Source organism: Zootoca vivipara, chromosome 2 (assembly GCF_965207765.1).
Source record: "Zootoca vivipara chromosome 2, rZooViv2.hap1.1, whole genome shotgun sequence".
NCBI classification, from domain to species: Eukaryota; Metazoa; Chordata; class Lepidosauria; order Squamata; family Lacertidae; genus Zootoca; species Zootoca vivipara.
Genome location: NC_142584.1, coordinates 114,612,182 through 114,635,661, shown reverse-complemented (window position 1 = coordinate 114,635,661; position 23,480 = coordinate 114,612,182). Strand labels below are relative to the sequence as shown.

At 49.0% G+C, this 23,480-nt stretch overlaps 2 protein-coding genes across 15 annotated transcripts; one reads left to right on the top strand and one right to left on the bottom strand.

Moving 5' to 3' along the window:
• Positions 1-290: 290 nt before the first annotated feature.
• LOC118081417 (uncharacterized) lies at positions 291-11,809 on the bottom strand. 8 transcript variants are annotated; one of them, XM_035107920.3, is made up of 5 exons: positions 11,652-11,809; positions 10,845-11,097; positions 8,560-8,835; positions 5,417-5,543; positions 291-3,164 (listed from the first exon to the last, which is right to left on the bottom strand). In XM_035107920.3, exons 3-5 carry the CDS (start codon positions 8,833-8,835, stop codon positions 2,182-2,184), a joined length of 1,386 nt encoding a protein of 461 aa, XP_034963811.2. In that variant the 5' UTR covers positions 10,845-11,097; positions 11,652-11,809; the 3' UTR covers positions 291-2,181. The 8 variants fall into 8 exon arrangements, with proteins under 8 accessions (XP_034963811.2, XP_060126742.1, XP_088520130.1 ...); XM_060270759.2 differs by having other exon boundaries at positions 10,860-11,097; XM_088664004.1 differs by having other exon boundaries at positions 291-3,224; positions 10,762-11,169; positions 11,652-11,801.
• A 2,636-nt stretch (positions 11,810-14,445) lies between these two features.
• Positions 14,446-22,967, top strand: LOC118081207 (uncharacterized). Of its 7 annotated transcripts, none has more exons than XM_088663865.1 (5): positions 14,456-14,557; positions 17,451-18,271; positions 18,550-18,658; positions 20,323-20,412; positions 21,052-22,967. In XM_088663865.1, exons 2-5 carry the CDS (start codon positions 17,468-17,470, stop codon positions 22,065-22,067), a joined length of 2,019 nt encoding a protein of 672 aa, XP_088519991.1. In that variant the 5' UTR covers positions 14,456-14,557; positions 17,451-17,467; the 3' UTR covers positions 22,068-22,967. The 7 variants fall into 7 exon arrangements, with proteins under 7 accessions (XP_034963415.1, XP_088519991.1, XP_088519994.1 ...); XM_088663866.1 differs by lacking the exon at positions 14,456-14,557 and adding an exon at positions 14,709-14,997; XM_035107524.3 differs by lacking the exon at positions 20,323-20,412 and having other exon boundaries at positions 14,446-14,557.
• Positions 22,968-23,480: the final 513 nt, after the last annotated feature.

The window sequence follows — 23,480 nt, the reverse complement described above, 5'->3', positions numbered from 1 at the left end:
TGCTTCAGTGTCAATCTTTTGACACGATCATTCCATGCTGCCAACATTCTTAGGATTCACTGGCTTAGCTCTCACATCATGCTAAGCTGTGGTTTATTACTGTCAAGGTGAACCATAGTTAATAAGCCATGGCACTGGGCAGATGGTCACTTAACATAAGAGCAGCCTAACCTTGAAAACCAATTCCATTGTTGGCCTGTCTTCATTCACGGCTCTGTAGTTTTAGCAGTAAATCCCTGCATTCACATATAACACAAAACCCTGGCTAATGTCAAATGAGGATGACAAACTTTTGTTAACAAGTGACCTTTAATGATATTTAACAGACCATAGTTAAACTGCTGGGCTAGTTTCACAGATATCACCAAGCCACGGTTTAATAAAACATCATTTATAGAGAAAAGGCGAGCAAGAGATGACATGACAAACGTTTGCAAAACAATGCATGGCAGGAAGAAAGTAGAGGAAAGTTTTTATCCCTCTCTCACACTAGAACTTGTGGATATCTAATGAAGCTGGAAAATTCAGGACAGCTAAAGGAAAGTACTTATTTTACATAAACTGTGGAACTTGCTCCAGCAGGAAACAGCGACGGCCACCAACTTGGATGGCTTTAAGAGAGGTTTAGAGAAATTAAAGGAGGATAAGTCCATCAATGGAGGAGGATGGAGGCTGTGCTATGAGCAATGTTCTGTCCCCACTTGCAGGAAACCACAGGAGTGGACAGTACCCGTTTTCCTGATCCAGCAAGCTTTTCTTCCGTTAACCATGCTTTGGCGTTATGTGCAAAAGAGACTATGGTCTTTCCTGTGTAAGTTCTTTCCTTGTGACAGATACCACATCTGACTGAGGATTTAAATGACTTATTGCCTTGTGTGGATTTGGTGGTGATATGCAACCACTCTGCTCACCTGAAAACTCTTTCCACGGCAACTACAGTGGTACCTTGGTTGTCGAACCTAATCCGTTCCGGGAGTCCATTTGACTCCCCAAACTGTTCAAAAACCAAGGCACAGCTGCAGGAGCTTCCTGCGCTCAATCGGAAGCTGCGGAAGCCACGTCGGACGTTCGGCTTCCAAAAAACATTCGCAAACCACAACACTTACTTCCAGGTTTGCAGCGTTCAGAAGCCGATTTGTTTGGGACGCAAAAGCCAATTTGTTCGGGACGCAAGATATTCGAGAATCAAGGTACCACTGTATATGGTTCTTTTCTGGTGTGGACTCACTGATGGCAACTAAAGCCACCAACTTGGCTGAAGCTCTTTTCATTCAGTGGACCTTTATATGATTTCGCTCCTGTATGGGGTTTCTGATATACACTAAAGGACCCCTGGATAGTTAAGTCCAGTCGAATTCAACTATGGGGGTGCAGCACTCATCTCCACTTTCAGGCCGAGGGAGCCGGTGTTTGTCTGCAGACAGCTTTTCTGCGCCATGAGGCCAGCATGACTAAACCATTTCTGGCACAACACATCACCGTGACGATTGCCAGAGCGCCCGGAAACAGCATTTACCTTCCCACCGCAGTGGTACCTATTTATTTACTCACACTGGTATGCTTTCAAACTGCTAGGTTAGCAGGAGCTAGGATAGAGCAACGGGAGCTCACCCCCATCAAGAGGATTCGAACTGCCAATCTGCAAGCTCAAGTGGCTCAGTGGTTTAGATCACAGCGCCACCCGAATTCCATACTAAGGCGTACCCTTCAACTGAAGCCCTTTCCACATCCCAAACAATGATATTCTTCCTCTGCAAAATGGATTATTTTATGGTTAAAGAGGCTATCGCTTTGGCTGAGCTCTTTCCACTCTCTGGACGTTTATGCAGCTTCTCACCTGTATGGGCCCTTTGATAGTTAGTAACTTATGGTCAAAGTACTTTCCACACTCTGAACACGAAAATGCTTTCCTCCCTGTGTGTAAAGCAAGGGTTTGGCTACAATTGAAGCTCTTCCCAAACTCTGATAATTAAGGTGGTCACTATTCCGGCTGAACACTTTCCACAATTGGAACATTTATGTGGCTTCTATGTGGCTTTTCCTGATGGCTACTATGATCTCTTAAGCTTTTTCCACACACTGAGCATTTAAAGTGTTTCCCTCCTGAATGGATTCTTTATTTAACAGCACACAGCTCTGAGTGAAGCTCTTTCCACACTCTAAGCATTTACAGTATATGGTTTATCCTGTGTGAATTCTTGCGTGTAAGGAAAGGTGTCTCCTGTACGCAAAGCTGCTTTTACACACTGAGCACTTATATCGTTTTTCTCCAGTGTGGATTTTTTGATGATCAAGAAGTTTGGAGCTCAGACGGAAACACTTTTCGCACTCAGAACATTTAAATGGTCTCTCTCCTGAATGGACTTTTTGGTGAGAAAGAAGCGCAGAGCTCTGAGCAAAGCCCTTTCCACACTCTAAGCATTTATACGGTTTCTCCCCTGTGTGGATTCTTTGATGACTAAGAAGGTGACTGTAGCGGCTGAAGCAATTTCCGCAATTGGAACATTTATGTGGTTTCTCTCCTGTGTGGGTTCTCTGATGACGAGTAAGGCCACTACGGTCTGTGAAGCTCTTTCCACACTCTGAGCATTTATATGGTTTTTCTCCAGTGTGAATTCTTTGATGATTAAAAAGGTTGTAGGTCTGTCGGAAACACTTTCCGCACTCTGAACATTTATATGGTTTCCCTTCCGTGTGGATTCTTTCATGTTTAGACAGTTTCCTGCTATCAGTGAAGTTACTTCCACACACTGAGCACTTATATGTTTTCCCCCCAGTGTGGATTTGTTGGTGAGCAGGAAGCTTGGAGCTTAGACGGACACTCTTTCTGTTCTCTGAACATTTATACAGTTTCCCTTCTGTGTGGGTTCTTTCATGTAGATGAAGAAGTGACTTGTACTTGAAGCTCCTTCCACACTCTGAACATTGAAACAGTTTATCCCCATTATGTTTCCTTCCGAGGGTGCTAGGATTCAATATTCTAGCTGGGTTTCTTACACAAGGAGAGACGTTTTCCTGTTTCTTGCCTCTGTGATGTTTTTTCAGCATCGGAGTTTCATTGAAGTCAGCACCGTCTGGAACAACAGTGTCCTTCCTCAAATTCTCTTCTGCTTCAGTTTTAATTCTCTGGGGCTCATTCTCTTCACTGCTCTCCCTCCCATCACCTGCAGGAATACAAAGAGAGACCTGATCAGGGAGGAACGGACACCAAAGTTCGAGAACGTCTGTGTGAAAAGCAGAAGGGGAAAGATAGTCATGGGACAGCCACTGTTGATGGGCACTAAGACTGAGGGCCGCGTTCACCCTTGATCAATGCTCCTGGGGGCCACAAAGTGAAGGCAAGTGTGGCCAAAGGTGAGCATGGCCACTCCACATTGTCTCTCTCACACATACACCCTTGCATGTACACACACAGCACACACACACACACAAGCACACAGCCCCCACCTCACACCTGAACTATGCATATCAGCTGGGCTGGGAGTTCTCAGATCAGTCTGAAAAGCAGGAAGGAGTACGGTAGAGTTTCATCCTCATCAGAGCATCCATCCATCTCTTTGCATCTGCTGCCAAAATGAGTGGCATCTTGGTAGGTCAGATAAATTTGCTTTGTAGATCAGATGCTCAAAATTGAAGGTTGTGTACAGGGCGGTCTTAAGCATTTCCAGCGCCGTGGCACAAAGGTCCCTCCTGCGCCCTCCTCCCTTTCCCAAAAATTAGCCTGGGGGGCGGAGGGCACCGTTGGGGCTGCCTGACTACACCCACTGACGGCGCTCTCGCTGCTGCCCAGCGGCCCGAGGAGCAGGAGGAGGTTGCCACACCGCTGCCTGTGCCCTGGGAGTGGTGGTGGTGGGGCAGCGGGCAAATGAAATCAGAGCCACCTTCGCTTCCCAAGCGATGCCGCCCTCTTTCAAGCTCTTTTGAAAAGTTCTCGAGTTGCTCTCCTGCCTGACTTTGCCCTCTTGAGCCCAGCTGGAAGAGGTCCCCCAGAGCTTGGGTATTGTGCAGCGCCATGCGTAATAAAGACCTCTCACTCACTCACTCACTCTCTCTCTCATCTCCTCCCTCTCCCTGCCCTTCCATCTGTTGATAGCTGCCAATGCACCTTCCCAGAGTAGCTAACTAAGCAGAGGGAGAGAGGCTGTGTAAAAGAGTTGGGGGTGGGGGGGATGGCAGGGTACTTCTTCCCTAACTGGTTTAGACTCGCTGGCTGGTGGAGGGGGCGATGGGAGGCGTGAGTTCCTACTCCTAAAACAGCTACTAATTCTCAGCTGGAGATTAAACGTTTACTCGGGCAGGAAAGGAGCATGCTTGGAAGTTGATCATTCTTTAGCCTTGACCCACGAATGGGTTTTATTTAGTTTTCTTTTTTTGGGGGGTGGGGAGGCAGGGAGAAGGTGTTATAATTCATAAATGCTTATTTCAGGTGAAACAGGAGCTTTTACGCACCCACGGAAGCGCAAGCGCGCACCCCCATTTCAAGTACCTCGCAGCAGATATGTGAGAGGTTTTGGGCTGGGTTGGCGGGGTGGGGAGGGGTTGTTAGCGCGGATCCAAATGCGGAGTTACTCCTGCTGTGTTGTTGGGCGCCCTGAAAGAGCGGCTGGGCTGCTGGGCTACCTGTAAGTAAAGACCCACCCACCCACCCCTGCTGAAGAATGTATGGAAAAGACCCACGTCCTGCCCCCTCCAACCATTGCAGGTAATACTCACTGAATTTCCATGGGGATTTGTCTCTCCTCTGCCATTCCCTGAAGAAATCAGACCCCCACCCCTTGCAACTTCACTGGCCAAAAGCCAGCTCCAGAGAGTAACCATTTCCCAGGGCCCCAAGACCAACTGCAGAGAGAATACTAAAGGTTCGTCCCTCGGGAGCCGCTCCCACCACCGCCCTCAGGCGACAGCGGCTCGGCAGGCAGGGGAGGCGGCGGAGGAGCCATAGGGCTTAGTGGCTCATTGTGCCCCTGGGGCGCCCCTGAGAGGCCGGCGCCCTGGCGCAACAAGCCACTAGCCCCTATGGGAAGGACGCCTCTGGTTGTGTATTATACAGCTCTGGAAGCCCAGAGCAAATTTGACACCACATTTGCCAAGCAACAAAGTCTCCCCTCTCCTAATCCCCTCATGTTGTGCTTGAGGTTCTCCCAACTTGCCAGAACTGATTTGGAGGGGCACACAAGCAGAAGAGAGGAGAAAAATAGACCCACGGCACTTGTGGGGTTCATTTTACATCCCACTAGCATAACTATTTCGTTGTATCCAGCCCTCACTATGTATCAGGCCACATATTTAATCCTTAGCGCCTCTGTCAGCAGAGCTCAAAAGCAACAGGGACAACAACTGAGACCTTGTGCTATGATCTTATGATGCTGTCCTGGGTGGGTGGGGAACCTCAGGCTAAGAGGAGGTGGAGACTAACCCAGAGAGGCCAGATTCCTGTAATTCTCCTCCATGACTTCTCTGTGCAAGGCCCTCTGGCCCGGGTCCAGAAGGGCCCACTCCTCCTCTGTGAAATGCACGGCCACATCCTCAAAGGTCACCGGGCCCTGAAAGCACAAAAAAGGGAAGAGCTTTATCTCACAGGTAATTTAGCAATCCAAAGAGGTAGTTAAGGCGAGGTGACCCAAAGCATATCAGAAGAGCCCAAAGCCCCAATGGGATTACAGCAAATGTAACTTCGGAATTATGGTTCCTCTGATCGTGGAGGTGGAACACAGCCATTGTGGCTACTAGACAAGGTCAGTTTCTCCCTGGAGAAGCCGTCGTCACCCTTGCTGGAGAACATGTCAAGAGCTTTGCTGGATCAGGCCAATAGCCCATCTACTCCAGCTCCCTGTTTTCACAATGGCTACCTACATACTGTATGGGAAATGTACCCGGAAGACAAAAATGTATCGGGGATCAGGTAGGTAGCCGTGTTGGTCTGAGAGTCAAAATAAATTTTAAAAATTTAACATTGTCCAGCACCTTAGAAACCGACTAAGTTTGTTCTGGGTGTAAGCTTTCGTGTGCATGCACACTTCTTCAGATACCTGAAGAATCTGAAGAAGTGTGCATGCACACAAAAACTTATATCCAGAACAAACTTAGTTGGTCTCTAAGGTGCTAATGGACAATTTTTTAATTTATTTTGAATGTACCGAGGAGTTAGTGATCTGACACGGTTACCCTTCCTGCCTCCGTTCCTTCCCCCTCCCTCGCTCTTGTTAAAGTTTTTTTGATGGCGTGGGAACAGTCTTTAATGTCCTGAAAATGTTGGGAGGAGGTAAAGCCCCCCCCCCCCACAGCTGCCGTAATCAGTTGGGAGGATAATGCTAGGTACCTTCTTTGATGTTGGACATTGTTTTTTAGAAAGTGAGGTATTGGGAGGGGGTGGCTAATGGATGATCTGCACGTAGCCAGTCGCCTAACAGGCTATCTATAAAATCAGATGGTTTGGGCTAGGTTTCTCTGAAGCTTGTGCACGGACTGATCGGCCGCAGATCCGTGCAAACTGAGGCTGCCTAGGGGAGTAGCTTCGCTGCTTTTTGAGGGCTTCCAAGTGGCAGATTGAAGTGTTTGCTTGGTCTGTATACATTGCTTGCTGTTTCAGGATGAAATATTTAATCTTCTCATTCACTTGTGTATTTCACATTGCTTCTGAATCTCATTTTAAAAGAACCACCTTGCATTTGGCAAGACATAAATCTGTACAAAACCCTCAAGCAGCACCTGAGCGGAAGAGCCCTCTCCTCTCCTGTGGTTTTCAACAGAGACAAAGCACAACCGTCAGGGTTCATTGCAGCCAGTGGCCTCATCCTCTCTGAATTTGTTTAATCCTCTTTCAAAGCATCATTGGTAGTTAAGAAAGCTTTTCAAATGCGCTCTGAATACCACTTTTTGGGAAGGCTAGGGAGAGCAGCACTGTTGTGCTAATTTTCTGCATTGGGACATCTGGTTAATAATAATAATAATAATAATAATACCCCGCCCATCTGGCTGGATTTCCCCAGCCACTCTGGGCGGCTCCCAACAGATACAGTGGCGCCTCGACTTACGAATTTAATCCGTTCCGAAGGCACCTTCGTAGGTCGAAAAATTCGTAAGTCGAAAAGCGCCATTGGAAACGTGATTTCCCATAGGAATGCACTGGAAACGGAAAAATTCGTAAGTCGAAGCAACCCCATCTAAAAATTCGTAAGTCGAAAAAACCCTATCTAAAACCGCCACGGTTTCCGTTCGGATGTCGAGCAATTCGTAAGCGTGCGGCTATTTGCCCCACTCGTAAGTCGAAAAATTTGGTTGTCGAGTTGTTCGTAAGTCGATGTACCACTGTACTGAAAATAGAATAAAACATCAACCATTAAAAACTTCCCTAAACAGGGCTGTCTTCGGATGTCTTCTAAAAGTCAGATAATTGTTTATTTGTTTATTTCCTTGACATCTGATGGGAGGACGTTCCACAGGGCAGGCGCCACTACCAAGAAGGCCCTCTGCCTGGTTCCCTGTAACCTCACTTCTCGCAGGGAGGGAACCGCCAGAAGGCCCTCGGAGTTGGACCTCAGTGTCCGGGCTGAATGATGGGGGTGGAGACGCTCCTTCAGGTATACAGGGCCGAGGCTTTAAAGGTCAGCACCAACACTTTGAATTGTGCTCGGAAACTGCCACTGTGAGAACAGGATGCTGGACTAGATGGGCTCTTGGCTTGATCCAGTCGGCTCTTTGTATGTTCTTACTGAAAGGAAATCCTAAAGATGTCAATGGGACTGAATACCAGGCGCTGGGAATCACAAGTGGGGAGAGCAAGGCTGTTGAGCTCATGTCTTGCTTGCAGGCTTCCCATTGTGGCATCTGGTTGGCCATTGGCCTGATCTTGCAGCTTACCTTCCAAGTTCCGGACTGCAGAATCCGGGACCGGCAGCCATTTGACAACGGAAGTTGCGTCGATGTAACTTCCGGCGTCGCTTTGCCTTTCTATGGGCACAAAAAATGGCCGCCGCCGGCTTCGAATGTCGCTAGTACGCATGTCAGGAAGTGCGCCGACGCAACTTCCGGTGTCGCTCCGCCCATCTATGGGCACCAAAAATGGCCGCCGCCAACACCGGAAGTTACGTCTATGCGGACATGCGTAGTTGCGACTTTTGAAGCTGGCGGCGGCCATTTTTGGTGCCCATAGAAGGGCAAATCGGAAAGAAAAAAAATGGCCGCCGGCAGGAGAAAATAATGGAGAAAAACGGGAGACGAAGTGATACGGGGGACCACCGGGAAAAGGTAAGTAAAAAAGGGGTTTTCCTGGGGAAAACGGGAGACTTGGCAGCTATGTCTTACAGCCAGGCTCTTCCAAAGTTCTTCTGCAGCTAAGGGAGAACATATTAGAGTTGCAAAAAGAAAACAGAAACTATGCAGAACAGGCATAGGCAACCTTGGCCCTACAAGTGTTTTGGAACTACAATTCCCATCATCCCTGACCACTGGTCCTGTTAGCTAGGGATCATGGGAGTTGTAGTCCCCAAACATCTGGAGGGCTAAGGTTACCTATGCCTGCTGCACAGCATTCAAAGCCTGCACATTGGGCAACTGTACCAGAAGCCGAGGGGAAGGGGCAGATCCTGCACAGCTCTCTGTTCCTTCTTCCTGGACCCGATTCAGCAGCTCTCCAGAAACAGTTTCTGCTCCACGCAGAGAAGGAGACGGTCTGGAAGAAAATGTCACCATCATTTTTGTAATGTGGCAGGGGATCTTGTCTGGGGGTGGCGGCCACAAGGCCAGGATTGTGATTCCTGTATCGCAGGGCGTCCGACTAGATGCCCCTTCTAATTCTCCAGTTCTATAATTCTGTGGTTCTGTTGTTTTCACCATCTGCAGGGAGACAAAAGAAGGGCATTTTAGACCTTTGCAACAGCGGGGGGCACCCCAAAGTTAAGAGTCACATTCATTGCTCCACCCACTTTTTGCCTCTGCCTCCTCCCACCAGGGGGGGGTCATACACCCCCACCAAGGAGGCAGCAATGGCCACCAACTTTGATGGCTTTAAAAGAGGATTAGACAAATTATTGGAGGAGAGAGCTCTTGAAGGCCTCTAGCCATGATGGCCTACTCTTGGGTTTTATTCTTTTAAGGCTTACAGCAGAGTTTCTTTTTACAGAGAATATTATTTACAAAAAAAATACACTGGTCAAATAAAACAACACAATTCCTTCTCCTCTAGCCATCTGGCCAGAGATTCTATTACTGACTCATTTACACTTCTTGTTCAATTACACACTGACTGACCTTTATTGACCTTAATAAAGGCACCTGTTGCTGGGGAGATTTTTCTGTTGCCTAGCAACCTGTCCATGACCAATCTTCAAGTTCTTTCTAGAATATTCCAACAGGTTTTAGGCGGGCATCTTGTTGGCCGCTGTGGGAACAGGATTGGAGAACTGGGCACAAGCTAACAAAATGAATTTCAATGGGGGCAAATGTAAGGTTCTGCACTTAGGCAGGAAGAACCAGATGCACAAATATAGGATGGGGGACACCTGGCTTACTAGCAGTATACCGTATGTGAAAAAGATCTAGGGCAAAGCTTTAAAATGCTTTAAATCAGGCATCCCCAAACTGCGGCCCTCCAGATGTTTTGGCCTACAACTCCCATGATCCCTAGCTAAGAGGACCAGTGGTCAGGGATGATGGGAATTGTAGTCCCAAATCCAAAACATCTGGAGGGCCGAAGTTTGGGGATGCCTGCTTTAAATATATTATGGGAATGTGGTTAAAGAATCAGGAGAAACAGTAAGCTCTGTGCAACCTGCCACCATGGGGAATTGTTTGGGTCCCCCAGTTACTTTTATTGATTTTCCAACTTATTACAAATCTTGGCAAATTAATTCAATTTAATACAATTCTCCAAAACTGGCTTCCCACTCTCCTTATTAGGTACGTCCACAATAAACCCCTGTTGCTGCTCATAATCTCAATTTATCTCTAGATGCCATCCCCCCAATTTTTTTTATCCATCAGCTGTCCCTCTATATCCCTGTATAAAGCAAAAATCAAGTAAATCTTTATATATATATATTTATATATATGGTTTGTTTTTCCAGAGTCTGGTGTTGTTTCCCAGCTTCATATTCCATGTTCAAATCCAAACTTTTTCAGGTTTAGCTGGAAATTCTCTGCTTGCTTCCAAGACCACTTCAGACATTCCTTCCCAAAGATAACAAAACCACAGCTAGTTCCAGAAGGGCGTGCCCCCTCCCTCCGTGGGGAATTGTTCCAATGCAAAAGTCTGTATCGTCAGATAGTTGTTATTTCCTTGACATCTGATGGGAGGGAGTTCCCCGGGGCGGGTGCCACCACCGAGAAGGCCCTCTGCCTGGTTCCCTACAACCTCACTTCTCGCAGTGAGGGAACCGCCAGAAGGCCCTCGGAGCTGGACGATGGGGTAGAGATGCTCCTTCAGGTATACTGGGCCGAGGCCGTTTAGGGCTTTAAAGGTCAGCATCAACACTCTGAATTGTGCTCGGAAACGTACTGGGAGCCAATGTTGGTCTTTCAGGACCGGTGTTATGTGGTCTTGGCGGCTATTCCCAGTCACCAGTCTAGCTGCCGCGTTCTGGATTAATTGCCGTTTCCGAGTCACCTGAACTAGGTTCCACACATTCACAAAAAAAGAGCCACAAAAACGCAAAATAAATAGCAAAAACAGACAGACCTCAGCGTAACACTCAAAATGTAAGTGGGGCACTCAAAACGGAGCACGTTCAGCTTCCGAAAGAAGCTCACCAACCGAACACTTACTTCTGGGCTTCCAGTGTTTGGGTTCCAAGTTGTCTGAGTACCAAGGCGTTTGAGAACCAACCACTGTATTCCAAACCACTGACCTAAAGTGTAAGCACCTGGATGAAGCCATCTGTCACCTGCTGTTCCTCCTCCTGCTTCATGTCCTCTGCCCAGCTCAGGTGGAAACCTTTGGCCAGGAAACTGGTCTCCTCTCTGCATCCCCTCACCCAGTTCTCCATCTCCGGGGGGAGGACAGCCAGGAACTGCTCCAGGATCGCCAGGTCCAGGATCTGAGTCTTGGTGTGTCGGTGTGTCTTTGGCTTCAGCTACTTGTGGCAAAGGTGATGGAGTCGGCTGCAAACATAGAAGGGCAATCTTGCTCTAAGGAAGTGCTTCACTGAGTGGGTCCAGGAGCTCCTGGCTTAGCTAATGAAAGGAAAGCACAATCACACACACACACACACACACACACACACACACACGGTGGGTGTCAACCTTGCATGGTTGGATAATCTATACAACTCATCTGGGAATAGAGGAAGCTTTATGGAGACCAGTGGTCCGCCTAGCTCAATACTGTCCACACTGACAGACAGCAGCTGTCCAGGATTCTGGGCAGGGAGTGTCTCTCCCAGCCCTAACTGGAGATACCAGATTCCTTGGAGATCAGCTGCCAGTCTGCGCAGGCAACGCTGAGCGAGGTGAACAGATGGTCTGACTCAATATTCTTGGGTTTTTCATTAGTTGGCAGCTGGTTTGCAACGGTGTTAAAAACTTGGAAGCGGCATCCACCCCGTTCCCCAGTTCTGTCTCATCTACGCACCAACTAGCATTGCTGGAAATATCAAATAAAACGCGCCCTATTGGAAAACCGGGGATGGGGGGGGGGGAAGAGTCTCCTGACTTACGGTTTATTTATATTTGCAAGGACGACTTCAGATTGCAAGCCTAAGCGCTGAACCACATGGATCTTACATAAGAAAAGAAAGAGACAGAGAGAGTGTGTTTGTGAGAGAGAGGGAGAAATGGAGGGAAGGAAGAAGGGAGTGAGGAAGAGGAGGAGCCTTGGTAGGATTCCTGGGAAAGTACAAAGTGCATTTCCCCCGGGCGATCTGCCGATTTCCTCGCCTGCCCTCTGCTGGCTGGAGCCGTGCAAGGTTGATTGTCCCCACCAGCTCTTTTTGCAAGCTTTTTTTTTGCAGAGAAGACCCTCCCTGCCCCATTCTGACTTGCAGGTTCTCGAAATCCATCCCTTGGTAGCGCTTCGGTCAAGATATTTTATTTATTGCATTTATACCCCCCCTTTTTTCATTTCAAAGGAGCTCAACGCAGCGTACGCAGTTCTCTCCCTCCCATAGCTGCCAAGTTATCCCTTTTTTACAGGGATTTTCCCTTATGCTGAATAGGCTTCCTCGCAAGAAAAGGGAAAACTTGGCAGCTATGCTCCCTCCTCGTTCCATCCCCGCAACAACCCTGCAAGGTAGGTTAGGCAGGAGAGTGCCGGTGCTCACCCAGTGAGCTTCATCATGGCTGATCTGATGTCCTCTGTGAAGAGGGATGGACACCCAGAAAAACTTTCTGGCAGAGCTGTTCAGCAGTGGAAAGGATTCCCTCGGGAGGTGGTGAACTCTCCTTCCTTGGAGGTTGGGTGGCCATCTGTCATGCATGCTTTAGCTGAGATTCCTGCATTGCAGGGGGTTGGGCTAGATGATCCCTGGGGTGCCTTCCAACTGCCCGTTTCTTTTAGATCAATCTTCCCCCTCCCAAAAAAAACAGAAAAAGGGGGGAGCAATACAGCTGTCAATGTCATACACGTCAAAGCAACAAACTTACACATCACAAGCAGCTGATAAAACTTTTAAAAAAGAAATGAATAGTAGTTTAAAGCAGGTGGTGATTTAAAACCAAAAACCAATAAATCAATATCCTTGCAGTGCATACAATTGTGGGAAGGTTTACTTTAGCAGAGTTAAACAATCCCCTTTACAAAATAAAAAAATTCCTTCCAGCAGCATCTTAAAGACCAACCAAGTTTTTATTTTGGTATGAGCTTTCGTGTGCATGCTACTGAAAGGAATTTTTTTTTTTTTTTGCCTCTACTCATACCAACATGGCTACCTACCTGTAACTAATCCCCTTTACAGTGTAAGTTTATGCAGGGATCAGCCGAGTTCTACTAATAAAGATGACTTCCTGGTTAAAAATCCCTTTGAATGCCTGTTAAAGAACACACACACCAATCTGATTCATGTTAACATAAAACTATTTTACACCTTGCCGACAAAGGTCCGTATAGTTAAAGCTATGGTTTTCCCAGTAGTGATGTATGGAAGTGAGAGCTGGACTATACAGAAGGCTGATCACCGAAGAATTGATGCTTTTCAATTATGGTGCTGGAGGAGACTCTTGAGACTGCAAGAAGATCAAACCTATTCTGAAGGAAATCAGCCCTGAGTGCTCACTGGAAGGACAGATCCTGAAGCTGAGGCTCCAATACTTTGGCCACCTGATGAGAAGACTCCCTGGAAAAGACCCTGATGTTGGGAAAGATGGAGGGCACAAGGAGAAGGGGACGACAGAGGACAAGATGGTTGGACAGTGTTCTCGAAGCTACGAACATGAGTTTGACCAAACTGCGGGAGGCAGTGCAAGACAGGAGTGCCTGGTGTGCTCTGGTCCATGGGGTCACGAAGAGTCGGACACGACTAAACGACTAAACAACAACAACAAATTTTACTCTCAGATTCATTCAGGTTTACAGAACTGTACCTGAATGGAGGCTAAGGTTACATAACAAACAAATAAACTATACCAGAGGGAAGTTGGTCTTGAGGTGACTGCAACTGAGCAGCTACCTTTCAAAACTACCAGCAACTGACAAACTGGTTGTCACAGCAACTGGTTAAAACATGGAGGCCGTTTTCAAAGAATATTTAAGAAACAATGGTATGACAGAAACACTTGTTTCTTTGAGTATAGTTTTTGATAATGATAATTGTTGAATGTTATTGTTTGTGTCTAATAATGGATATTGAAGATATTTGAGTATTGTATAGGAATTTGTTTATTATGTGTTTTGTGTGTTATTGTGTCTTATAATTTTAAACAATAAAGATTTTTTTTAAAAAAAAAGAACATGGAGGCCGTTAGTCATTTCTGTTGGAATGTTGCACTTGACTACACCTTTACATCCCACAAGATGATCTCTGGGGCCCCTTCCAACTGCCCCTTTCTTTTCAGTCAATCTCTCTCTTTTTTAAAAAAATTAAACAGAAAAAGGGTCAAAACAGCTGTCAAAACAATGTCATACACATCAAAGCAACAAACTGACACATCACAAGCAGCTGATAAAACTTTTTAAAACGAAATAAATAGTAGATAAAAGCAGGTGGTGATTTAAAACCAAAAATCAATAAATCAATTATCCCTGCAGTGCATACAATATGCAAAACATATCAGTAGGGCCGGTATGTTTGTTATTCGTCTCTTTCTCAGGATGGATGAAGGATGAGTTCAAAGTCGAATTGCAAAATGTGCATATAAAAATTGAAACCTTTTTTTTTGCATGCATCGGAAAGGAAGGGCTACGTCACTCGCTGCCCTTCCTTTGAGAGACCGGCGAGGCCAAGTGCCTGCGGTGACGTGGTGCTGAAAGAGTTAATGTGGCCAAAGAGCTGCGGGGCCTAGACAAGTCGCGGGGAAACTGGGGAGCAGGAAGTGAAGGCGATCCATAGAGAAGGGTTCATTCTTCCTGGCTTCCTTCCTGCCACGCCTCCTGCCTCCCACGTGGGGGAGGGGGTGCTGCCTTCCGAGGGTGAGCCTTAAACTCGGGCTTCTGCATTGAAGGACAAAAGGCAGACGGGCGGGCGAGGAGGAGGAGCAGAAGCAAAGCCTTGAGACTTGGAAAATGGGAGCGGGGAGATGGGGGGGTCCCTTGGGTGGGTGGGGGGCGGAGGGATCTCCCTGCAGTGGGGTGGGGGTTAAAAATGCATATGTGCATTTGCAGGTTTGGATTTGTGGGCTGTTTCTGTCACTAACCTTGCACCCATCTCTAGCTGCTTATTTTCCTCTCGCAGGTTCCCAAATCAGGTTTCTGTGTGTTTTTCTTCTTCTTCTTTAGCGCAGCAGGCAGATGTTCAGCAGGTGAAGCGTGGAGATGTTACTAGTTGATCCTCACTGAAAGGGCCGTAGCTCAGGGGTAGAGCATCTGTATTGCATGCAGGAGGTGTCAGTTTCAGTTCCCAGCATCTCCAGGTAGGGTTGTCCCTTGCCCTCAAATCCTCCAGAGCTGCTGCCAGTCAGTGTAGACAGTATTTAGCTTGATGGGCCAGTGACTCCGTTAGAAAGTACCTTCTCAAGGAAAGGGAGATTCCTGGGTCTTTTAGCAGTTGTGCAGAAGAGCGGATTTTTGACAAGTTTGTTTAATTTTGTTTCTAGTTCCTTGTGGACAAGTTGCAAAGGAACAAAGGAAGCTGCCTTATTCCAAGTTCCTCCATCTACCTTGGACTTGCCTACACTGACTGGCAGCAGCTCTCCAATGCCATTTCTAGTCTTGCTCAAGGCAGATCCACTAAAGTAAACAGACATGACTAATTAGGTTCATTCATTTGAGTGCATCTATTATGAGTAGAGCTTAGTTTGATGCATTCCAGGGTCTCAGGCAGGGGACACCCTCTCCCAGCCCTACCTGGGACCTTCTGCATGCAGAGCAGCTGTCCTGCCTCTGAGCTGTTTGCTCCCTTCCCCTTTTTAGTTGGATAAGTTTTGTTTTGAGGGTTCGATCGCTGTTGGCTTTTATGTTTTTCTTTTATTATATACAGTGTTTGATGGCTGCGGTTAATGCTGAAGAAGAGAGGAAGCTGCCTTTTTCTGAATCAGGCCATTGGTCCATGCAGCTCCCATTTCAATCACTGTTTTAAGTTGCTTTGGGTTGCCCTGGGCAAGATAAAGCGACTGACAAATTTAATAAATCAATAAAAAGAAATAGCTCGGCATTGATGGCAGTGACTGGCAGGGTTTCAAATGGGACTCTCTTCCTCCAAGCCTTGGCACAAAAGAACTTGTTTCACAAGTGAGCAGGGAAACAGGAAGCATCATAAGATAGCATTTAACGCCAGTGCTGCACATGGAAACCCATAGGTTATATGCCAAGCACTGCCCTTCCGCAAGCTGTGCTGGTTCTGGTCAGCCCCTTCTGCATAACTGCAACAGGGAATCCACAGTCACTTTTACATCTGATTGCCCAGTGATCTGGATGGGGATCTGCCCCAGTTGAACCCACCGTGTGTGAGGCTGTTAATAGCACAGGAGCGTTGCCAGAGAATAGAAATGCTGGTAGCTTCCTTGTGGTTTCCATGTACCACAACTTCAGAGGCCGCCTTATCCCTTCTGTACCCAGCACATTGCTGCAGCCTGGAGGAAAAATTACTGCGAGTTCCAAAGATCTCGGAAGCCCACTGTACATAAGCTCAGAGCAGGGCTTGTAGTGTGGCTGCCCCTGTTCTGTGGAATAGCATCCCTGTCAATCTGCACTTTGGGGGACATTTTCATTCCAACAGGTTTTCCCAGCTGGACAAAGGAGTCTTTGCCACAAGTGTCTTCTTTGCTCGGGATTTTAATCTTGTTATAACTGCTTTTTTAAAACTGCTTTTAACTACCTTATATGTAAATCACCATGAGAGAGGGTGGTTCAGAAGGCGATGAATAAATCAGTGACAATAATAATAGTTAGCAACTCAAAGCTCTTCCTTAAATTAAATCTGTTTTTCAAGGTGGACAGGGTTTTAGATTGCCAGTAGCCATGATAATCTAACAGGAAAGTCTGTGTGACCGAAACTGCATTCATTGCAGGGGGTTGGACTCGATGACTCTGGGTCCTCTCCAACTCTGTAGTTTTATTATTCGTAGATGCTGGAAAAGGAGGAACAGTTAGAGATTCTGCCTTGTATGCAGAAGGTTCCAGGTTAAATCCCTGGCATGTCCAAGTACGGCTGGGAAGGTCTCACCTGAAACGCAGGAGAGCTGCTGCCATAGTGCAATTGTAGCTCAGATAATAATAATAATAATAATAATAATAATAATAATAATATATTATTTATACCCCGCCCATCTGGGTGGGTTTCCCCAGCCACTCTGGACGGCTTCCAACAGAAATATTAAAATACACTTAATTTCTTAAAAGATTGAAAGCTGCCCTAAACAGGGCTGCCTTCAGATGTCCTCTAAAAGTCTGGTAGTTGTTTTTCTTTTTGACATCTGGTGGGAGGGCGTTCCACAGGGCGGGTGCCACTACCGAGAAGGCCCTCTGCCTGGCTCCCTGTAACTTGGCTTCTCGCAGCGAGGGAACCGCCAGAAGGCCCTCGGCACTGGACCTCAGTGTCCGGGCAGAGCGATGGAGGTGGAGACGCTCCTTCAGGTATACTGGAGCAGCTTCCTATGTCCAGCTCCATTAGGCTTTTTTATTGTTCTTTTTTACTACTGCCATAGAATTGTTTAGTTAAAGGGACCCCAAGGGTCATCTAGCCAAACCCCCAGCAACGCAGGAGCCACAGCTAAAGGATCCCCGACAAATGGCCCTCCAAACTCTGCTTTAAAGAGAGTCTGCCACCTTCCGAGGCAGTCAGGCTGCCCACAGTAGGAAACCGAGAACCGGGCTAAGCTAGGCCTGATCTGGAGAGGTGATTTTGTTGCATTCTTAACATTTCTAGGCCGAGAGAGGGAGAAGATGGCTGCTGTGGGAAGTGGCGCCGCAATGTCCTTAGCCCTTCACTACCAGCCGGTGCTTGAGCAAGGGCCTCGGCCCGGAGAGAGAACAGGCGAGGAGGAAGGCGACACCGCAGGCCCCAAACCCGACAAGGACGTCAACAAAAGACCCAGGAAAACCGTTCCAGCCAGCATGGCGGCAGAGCTCCTGCGATGGCCGGCCTCGCAGCAAGTGAAGCAGGAGCCAGGCGACGGGATCCCGCAGGGCTGGGACGGTCCCTGGCAGGAGTTCCTGAAGGCAGTTCAGTCCCCGCACCCTGGCTGGGGCAACCCACAGCTGCCCGCGGCATGGGAGGAGAGCAGCAAGGCCTTTGAGGGAGCCACCGACGCCTGGATGTGGCCCCGAGGGGACTGGGCATCCCGGCCCTTTTCAGCAGAGCCACAGCCAGCCCCCCAGCCCCCTCCGGAAGGCAGAGACAGGGGCGACAGCACCAGTGGGAAGTTAAAGGCCGAGAGCTCGAGGCCGGGCCCGGCCAGCGCCGAGTCCCAGCGCCGGCGCTTCCGGCAGTTTGGCTACCGGGAGGCCGAGGGGCCCCGCGAGGTCTGCGTCCGGCTGCGGGAACTGTGCCGCCAGTGGCTAGAGCCCGAGCGGCACACCAAGGAGCAGATCCTGGAGCTGCTGATCCTGGAGCAGTTCCTCACCATCCTGCCTCCCGAGATCCAGAGCTGGGTGAGGGAATGGGGGCCGGAGACCTGCGCCCAGGCGGTGGCCCTGGCCGAGGGCTTCCTGAGGAGGCCCCGGGAGCCCAAGAGGTGGGAGCAGCAGGTGAGGCAGCTCTCCACCCCTCGGGACTTTGGAGGGTGGCAGAAGCAGGGAACGGGCCCCTAACCACAGCGGGGAGAGAGCATAGCCATTGCGGCGCATGGTAGCCACCGACAGCTGTCTCTCTCAATCTGCCGAATCCTATGTTGAGGCCGGCCAAGTTGGTGGCAGCTCCTCCTTCTTGTGGCAGGGAGTTCCGCAGTTTAACTCTGCTCTCTGTGTGAAGAAACCTTTCCTTTAATCTGCCTTGTGTTTTCTGCAAACCTCCCTTGTGGTTCTAGATCTCAAAGCCTTTTCAGGAAATGCCCAAGGCAGAGCAGGCTCCATCAGACACAGGGCTGTGGCAGCTGTACAGGGAGGCAAAACAGGACAGCGATGGCAGCTCAATGGGTAAGTATTCCTCATGCCTGTGCAGGGGTGTGTGGCCTGGGGAAGGTTCTGAGGGCCAGTTATAGATGTGCAGAGGGCCACATTTCCCACCTCTGCTCTTTTGGTGTGTAATGAAGCCTTCATTAAAAAAAAATGCCCTGCTTTTAATTTGCAATGGTATTTCTCTTTTACTGATCACATTCTAACTGTTTTATTATATTCTCTTGTTTTTATTGTATTTTACTCTTCTTGGGAACCCCTGCAGGGTGTTAGTTTTTCATTGCCTGAGGTTAAAAACCACCACAGCATATCAAACCTATCACCGCCTCTCCTGGTATGCCCCGCGGAGGACCTTATGGTCCACAAATAACAACATTTTGGAGATCCCAAGCCATAAGGTGGTTAGATTGGTCTCAACTAGGGCCAGGGCCTTTTCAGTACTGGCCCCGACTTAGTGGAACACTCTCTCACAGGAGACCAGGGCCCTGCGAGATTTGACATCTTTCCACGGTGCCTGCAAGACGGAGCTGTTCTGCCTGGCCTTTGGGCTGGACTCATTCTGACCCCTGTTTTCCTCCCTTATGGTTTTGATTTGGGCTATTTTAAAATGAGGCTGCATTTTAAAATTTTTAATTTAAACTGTATTTTAAGCCATATTTTAATTAATTGTTTTTCTTTCTTTTACGTCTTATTGTAATTTTACTGGTGTCAGCCGCCCTGAGCCCAGTTTTGCGGGGTATAAATAAAATTTATTATTATTATTATTAGGGACCCAGGTGGCACTGTGGTTAAACCACTGAGCCCAGGGCTTGCTGATCAGAAGGTCGGCGGTTCGAATCCCTGTGACGGGGTGAGCTCCCGTTGCTTGGTCCCAGCTCCTGCCAACCTAGCAGTTCGAAAGCACGTCAAAATGCAAGTAGATAAATAGGAACCGCTACAGCGGGAAGGTAAACGGCGTTTCCATGTGTTGCTCTGGTTTGCCAGAAGCGGCTTTGTCATGCTGGCCACATGACCTGGAAGCTATACGCCGGCTCCCTCGGCCAATAACGCGAGATGAGCGTGCAACCCCAGAGTCGGTCACGACTGGACCTAATGGTCAGGGGTCCCTTTACCTTTTTATTATTATTATTATTTATTAACTAGTGTCATTCAGCCCGTTCAGTAAACGGGCGCTAGCTGGGCGGGAACGGAGGGGAAGCCCTGGGACCGCACAGGCGTCGCCTCCGTCGAGCGCCTGAGGCCCACCGGCCCCTCCTCCGCCTCCTCCCTCTGTCCCGAGTGGCGACGGCCTCCTCCACCTCCCTTCTCCTCACCTGAGGAGAAGGAAGAGGCCTCTGCCGCCGCCTCCCGCAGCGCGCCTCAGGTAAACACGCCGCCCCTCGCTCTCCCGCCTCGCCGCCCCCGCGTCACTCCGCCGCAGCTCCTGCTCTCGCCCCACCCGCCGGCGAGCGCCTGAGGCCCACTGGCCCCTCCTCCGCCTCCTCCCGCTGTCCCGAGTGGCGACGGCCTCCTCCACCTCCCTGCTGTGGCGGAGTGACGTGAGGCGGGAGAGCGAGGGGCGGCGCGCTTACCTGAGGCGCGCTGTGGGAGGCGGCGGCAGAGGCCTCTTCCTTCTCCTCAGGTGAGGAGAAGGAGGGAGGTGGAGGAGACCGTCGCCAAATTTATATACCGCCCTTCATCCGCAGATCACTGGGCGGCTGACTTCCGAAAGCGTAGGGCGGGTGATATGAATGGGGAAGCAACTTGCAACCAGAACCCTCTCCATATTTTGCCAGGTATATCTCCCCAAAAATGGCTATTAGCCACAATAACTACGTTCTGCCATGACTCTTAAAGACAGTATGAATACCAGTTTCTGGGCATCACGAAGGAGAGCAGCCAGTCTAGCTGCCGCATTCTGGATTAGTTGCAGTTTCTGGGTCACCTTCAAAGGTAGCCACACATAGAGCGCATTGCAATAGTCCAAGCGAGAGATAACTAGAGCATGCACCACTCGGGCGAGACAGTCTGCGGGCAAGCAGGGTCTCAGCCTGCATACCAGATGGAGCTGGTAAACAGCTGCCCTGGACACAGAATTGACCTGCGCCTCCATGGACAGCTGTGAGTCCAAAATGACTCCCAGGCTGTGCACCTGGTCCTTCAGGGCACAGTTACCCCATTCGGGACCAGGCTTCTTCTAAAGCCATCTGAGTTGGTGGCCACCACTTCCTCCTGTGAGACCAAGTTCCAAAGATGAACTGTGCACCACATGGATAATTTATTTTATCTGTCCTGCATCTGTGAACATTTATGCTGGATGAGATGGGCCATTGACTTGGTCCAGCAGCCCAGTCTCTCCTAACGTTCTATAAAGAAATCAGTTCTCTTATTTGCAAGGAATGACCAATGTGTCTCTCCCTTCTCTTAATTCCCAGCAGGCGATGGGTGGGTGAGCGAGAATGAAGAGGAGAAACCTCGGCTGAGATGTTCCGAGAAAACTGGGCCTTCCGGGTCGTACGGAGAGAACCCTTTCCTATGTCCTGAGCAGTTGGGCTCCTTTGAAAACCAACACAAATCAGAGAATCCACACGATGTCCCCTTGGGAGGCGGGGAGTGCAAACCGGTGGCCTGTCCGGGAGTCGTCCCGAAACTCGGCGACCTGGCGGATCAAGAGAGGATCCACAAGGACCGGAGGAGGAAAGTGTGCACCGAGTGTGGGAAAGCGTTTGGCCGGAGCTCTGACCTCCTTAAACACCGGAGAACCCACACAGGGGAAAAACCTTTCCAGTGCCTCCACTGCGGGAGAAGCTTCAGCGACCGCTCCAACCTCATCGCACACCGGAGAATCCACGCAGAGAAGAAGCTGTACCAGTGCTTGGACTGCGGCAAGAGCTTCTGCCAGAACTCGTACCTGGTCCGCCACCGGAGGACCCACACGGGCGAGAAGCCCTACAAGTGCTCGTACTGCGGCAAAGGGTTCAGCGACAGCTCGAACCTGGTGGTGCACAAGAGGACTCATACAGCGAGCGACAAGCCCTACCGCTGTCCGGATTGCGGGCGGAAGTTCAGCGAGCCCTCGCTTCTAGGCCGCCACCAGCGGATGCACGCCAAGGACAGGCCGTACAACTGCTCGGACTGCGGGAAGACGTTCCGCCACCGCTCGGATCTGGTCCGCCACCGGAGGACCCACACGGGGGAGAAGCCCTACAAGTGCCTGGACTGCGGCAAGGGCTTCAGCCAGAGGTCCCACTGCAGCACCCACGAGAGGCGGCACACGAGGCAGAAACTGTACCCGCAGCACTTGGAGGGTGGGAAAGGCTTCAGCCCGGCCGAGATCGGACTTCCCGCGAAGGAGGAAGCTGCGGAAGCGGCTCAAAGGATCGCTACCCAGAAGGACGTGAGGGTGGGCCATATGTGTGTCCTTCTCCACACCGAGTGGGGTTACTTATAGCCGGGGCTGGCGCTAGGTAATTTGACACGATGGGACTTTCCGGTTTTTGTTTTGTAAATGGCAAAGTGCATTACTTCAAAATGTGGCAAGCCAGTCCTGCTGTGTTTGAAGGCCTTTTCCTCCACTCCTTCTGTTGTGTAGGCCCTGGACCTCTGCCCTCAAGCTCTGCCCTGACAGCACCCTTGGCTTACAGTTTGCCTTGTTTGTAAAAGCCTGTTTGCTTCGTACCGATTCTTAATGCGCCCCGAGCGACTAGCATGGACGTTTTACGAAAATGGCTTTTCACTGCCGTTTCCCCTTTATACCACGAGTGACTAACTTAGCCTGTCTCCCGAGTATACTTATTACTTTGTGTTTGTGGACTACTAACTTTTGCCCAATGTATCAGCCGAAATTGGGATCCGACAAAGAATTCCGCCTCCTGTTGATGAGTTTGGCTTTTTTAAAAATCAAAGCAAGTTTCTAGTCCTCATTCGTGCTAATATAGGTTTGAAAGTTCATGTGCATACACATGGTATTTGGAGGTGTCTTGGGAGCCAAAAGAGGGGGTCGAGCAAGTGGGGCTTGAGTGGGATTCACAGCAATGACTCTCTTTCCCCCCTTCTCCCCATGTCGAAAACAGACTAAAGAGCCACTGGAACTCTGGGAAAGTGCCCTGGGCATCAATAAGCTTCCGTGTAAGGGGTGACTCCTGCTCATGTCGCTTGTGCTGAACTTCTTATGGTCTGAGCAAGGAATCTTTCATGGGGGTGGAGAGATGTGTCCTTTGGAAATGGGACTTTGCAGAAAGGCAGTGCATTTTTTACAAGGTGGGGTAGGTAGTATGCCTTCCTGTGACCAGCCGCCCATCCTGCCTTGGTGGCGGTGGCTGCAAAATAAATCCTGAACAAAGTAAACATTCATGTGAGGGTCAGCTTTATTCGCCGCAAGGAGAAATAAGACAGTTTCCAGTGAGCATTTGTCCTGATGCTATGGAATGTTCGTCAACAGTTCCCTTGCAGAAGGGGAAGATTAGATTATTATTATTATTATTATTATTATTATTATTATTATTATTATTATTAATATACTGCCCTATACCTGGGGGTCTCAGGGTGGTTCACAGAATAAAGTCAAGATATAAAACGTCAGAATACATAATAAAAATAAAAACAACAACCCAGTAGCCTCCCCACTCACCCACAAAAAAACCCTCATTTTAAAAGGGCATAGGATGTAAATCAGATCAACCAAAGGCCTGGTTAAAAAGGAACGTATTTGCCTGGCACCTAAAGGTGTACAATGAAGGCGCCAGGTGACCTTTCCTGGGGGGGAGCATTCCACAGATGGGGAGCAACTGCAGAGAAGACCCCGTTCTCGTGTTACCACCCTCCGGACCTCTCAAGGAGGCAACACACGGAGGGCCTTAGAAGA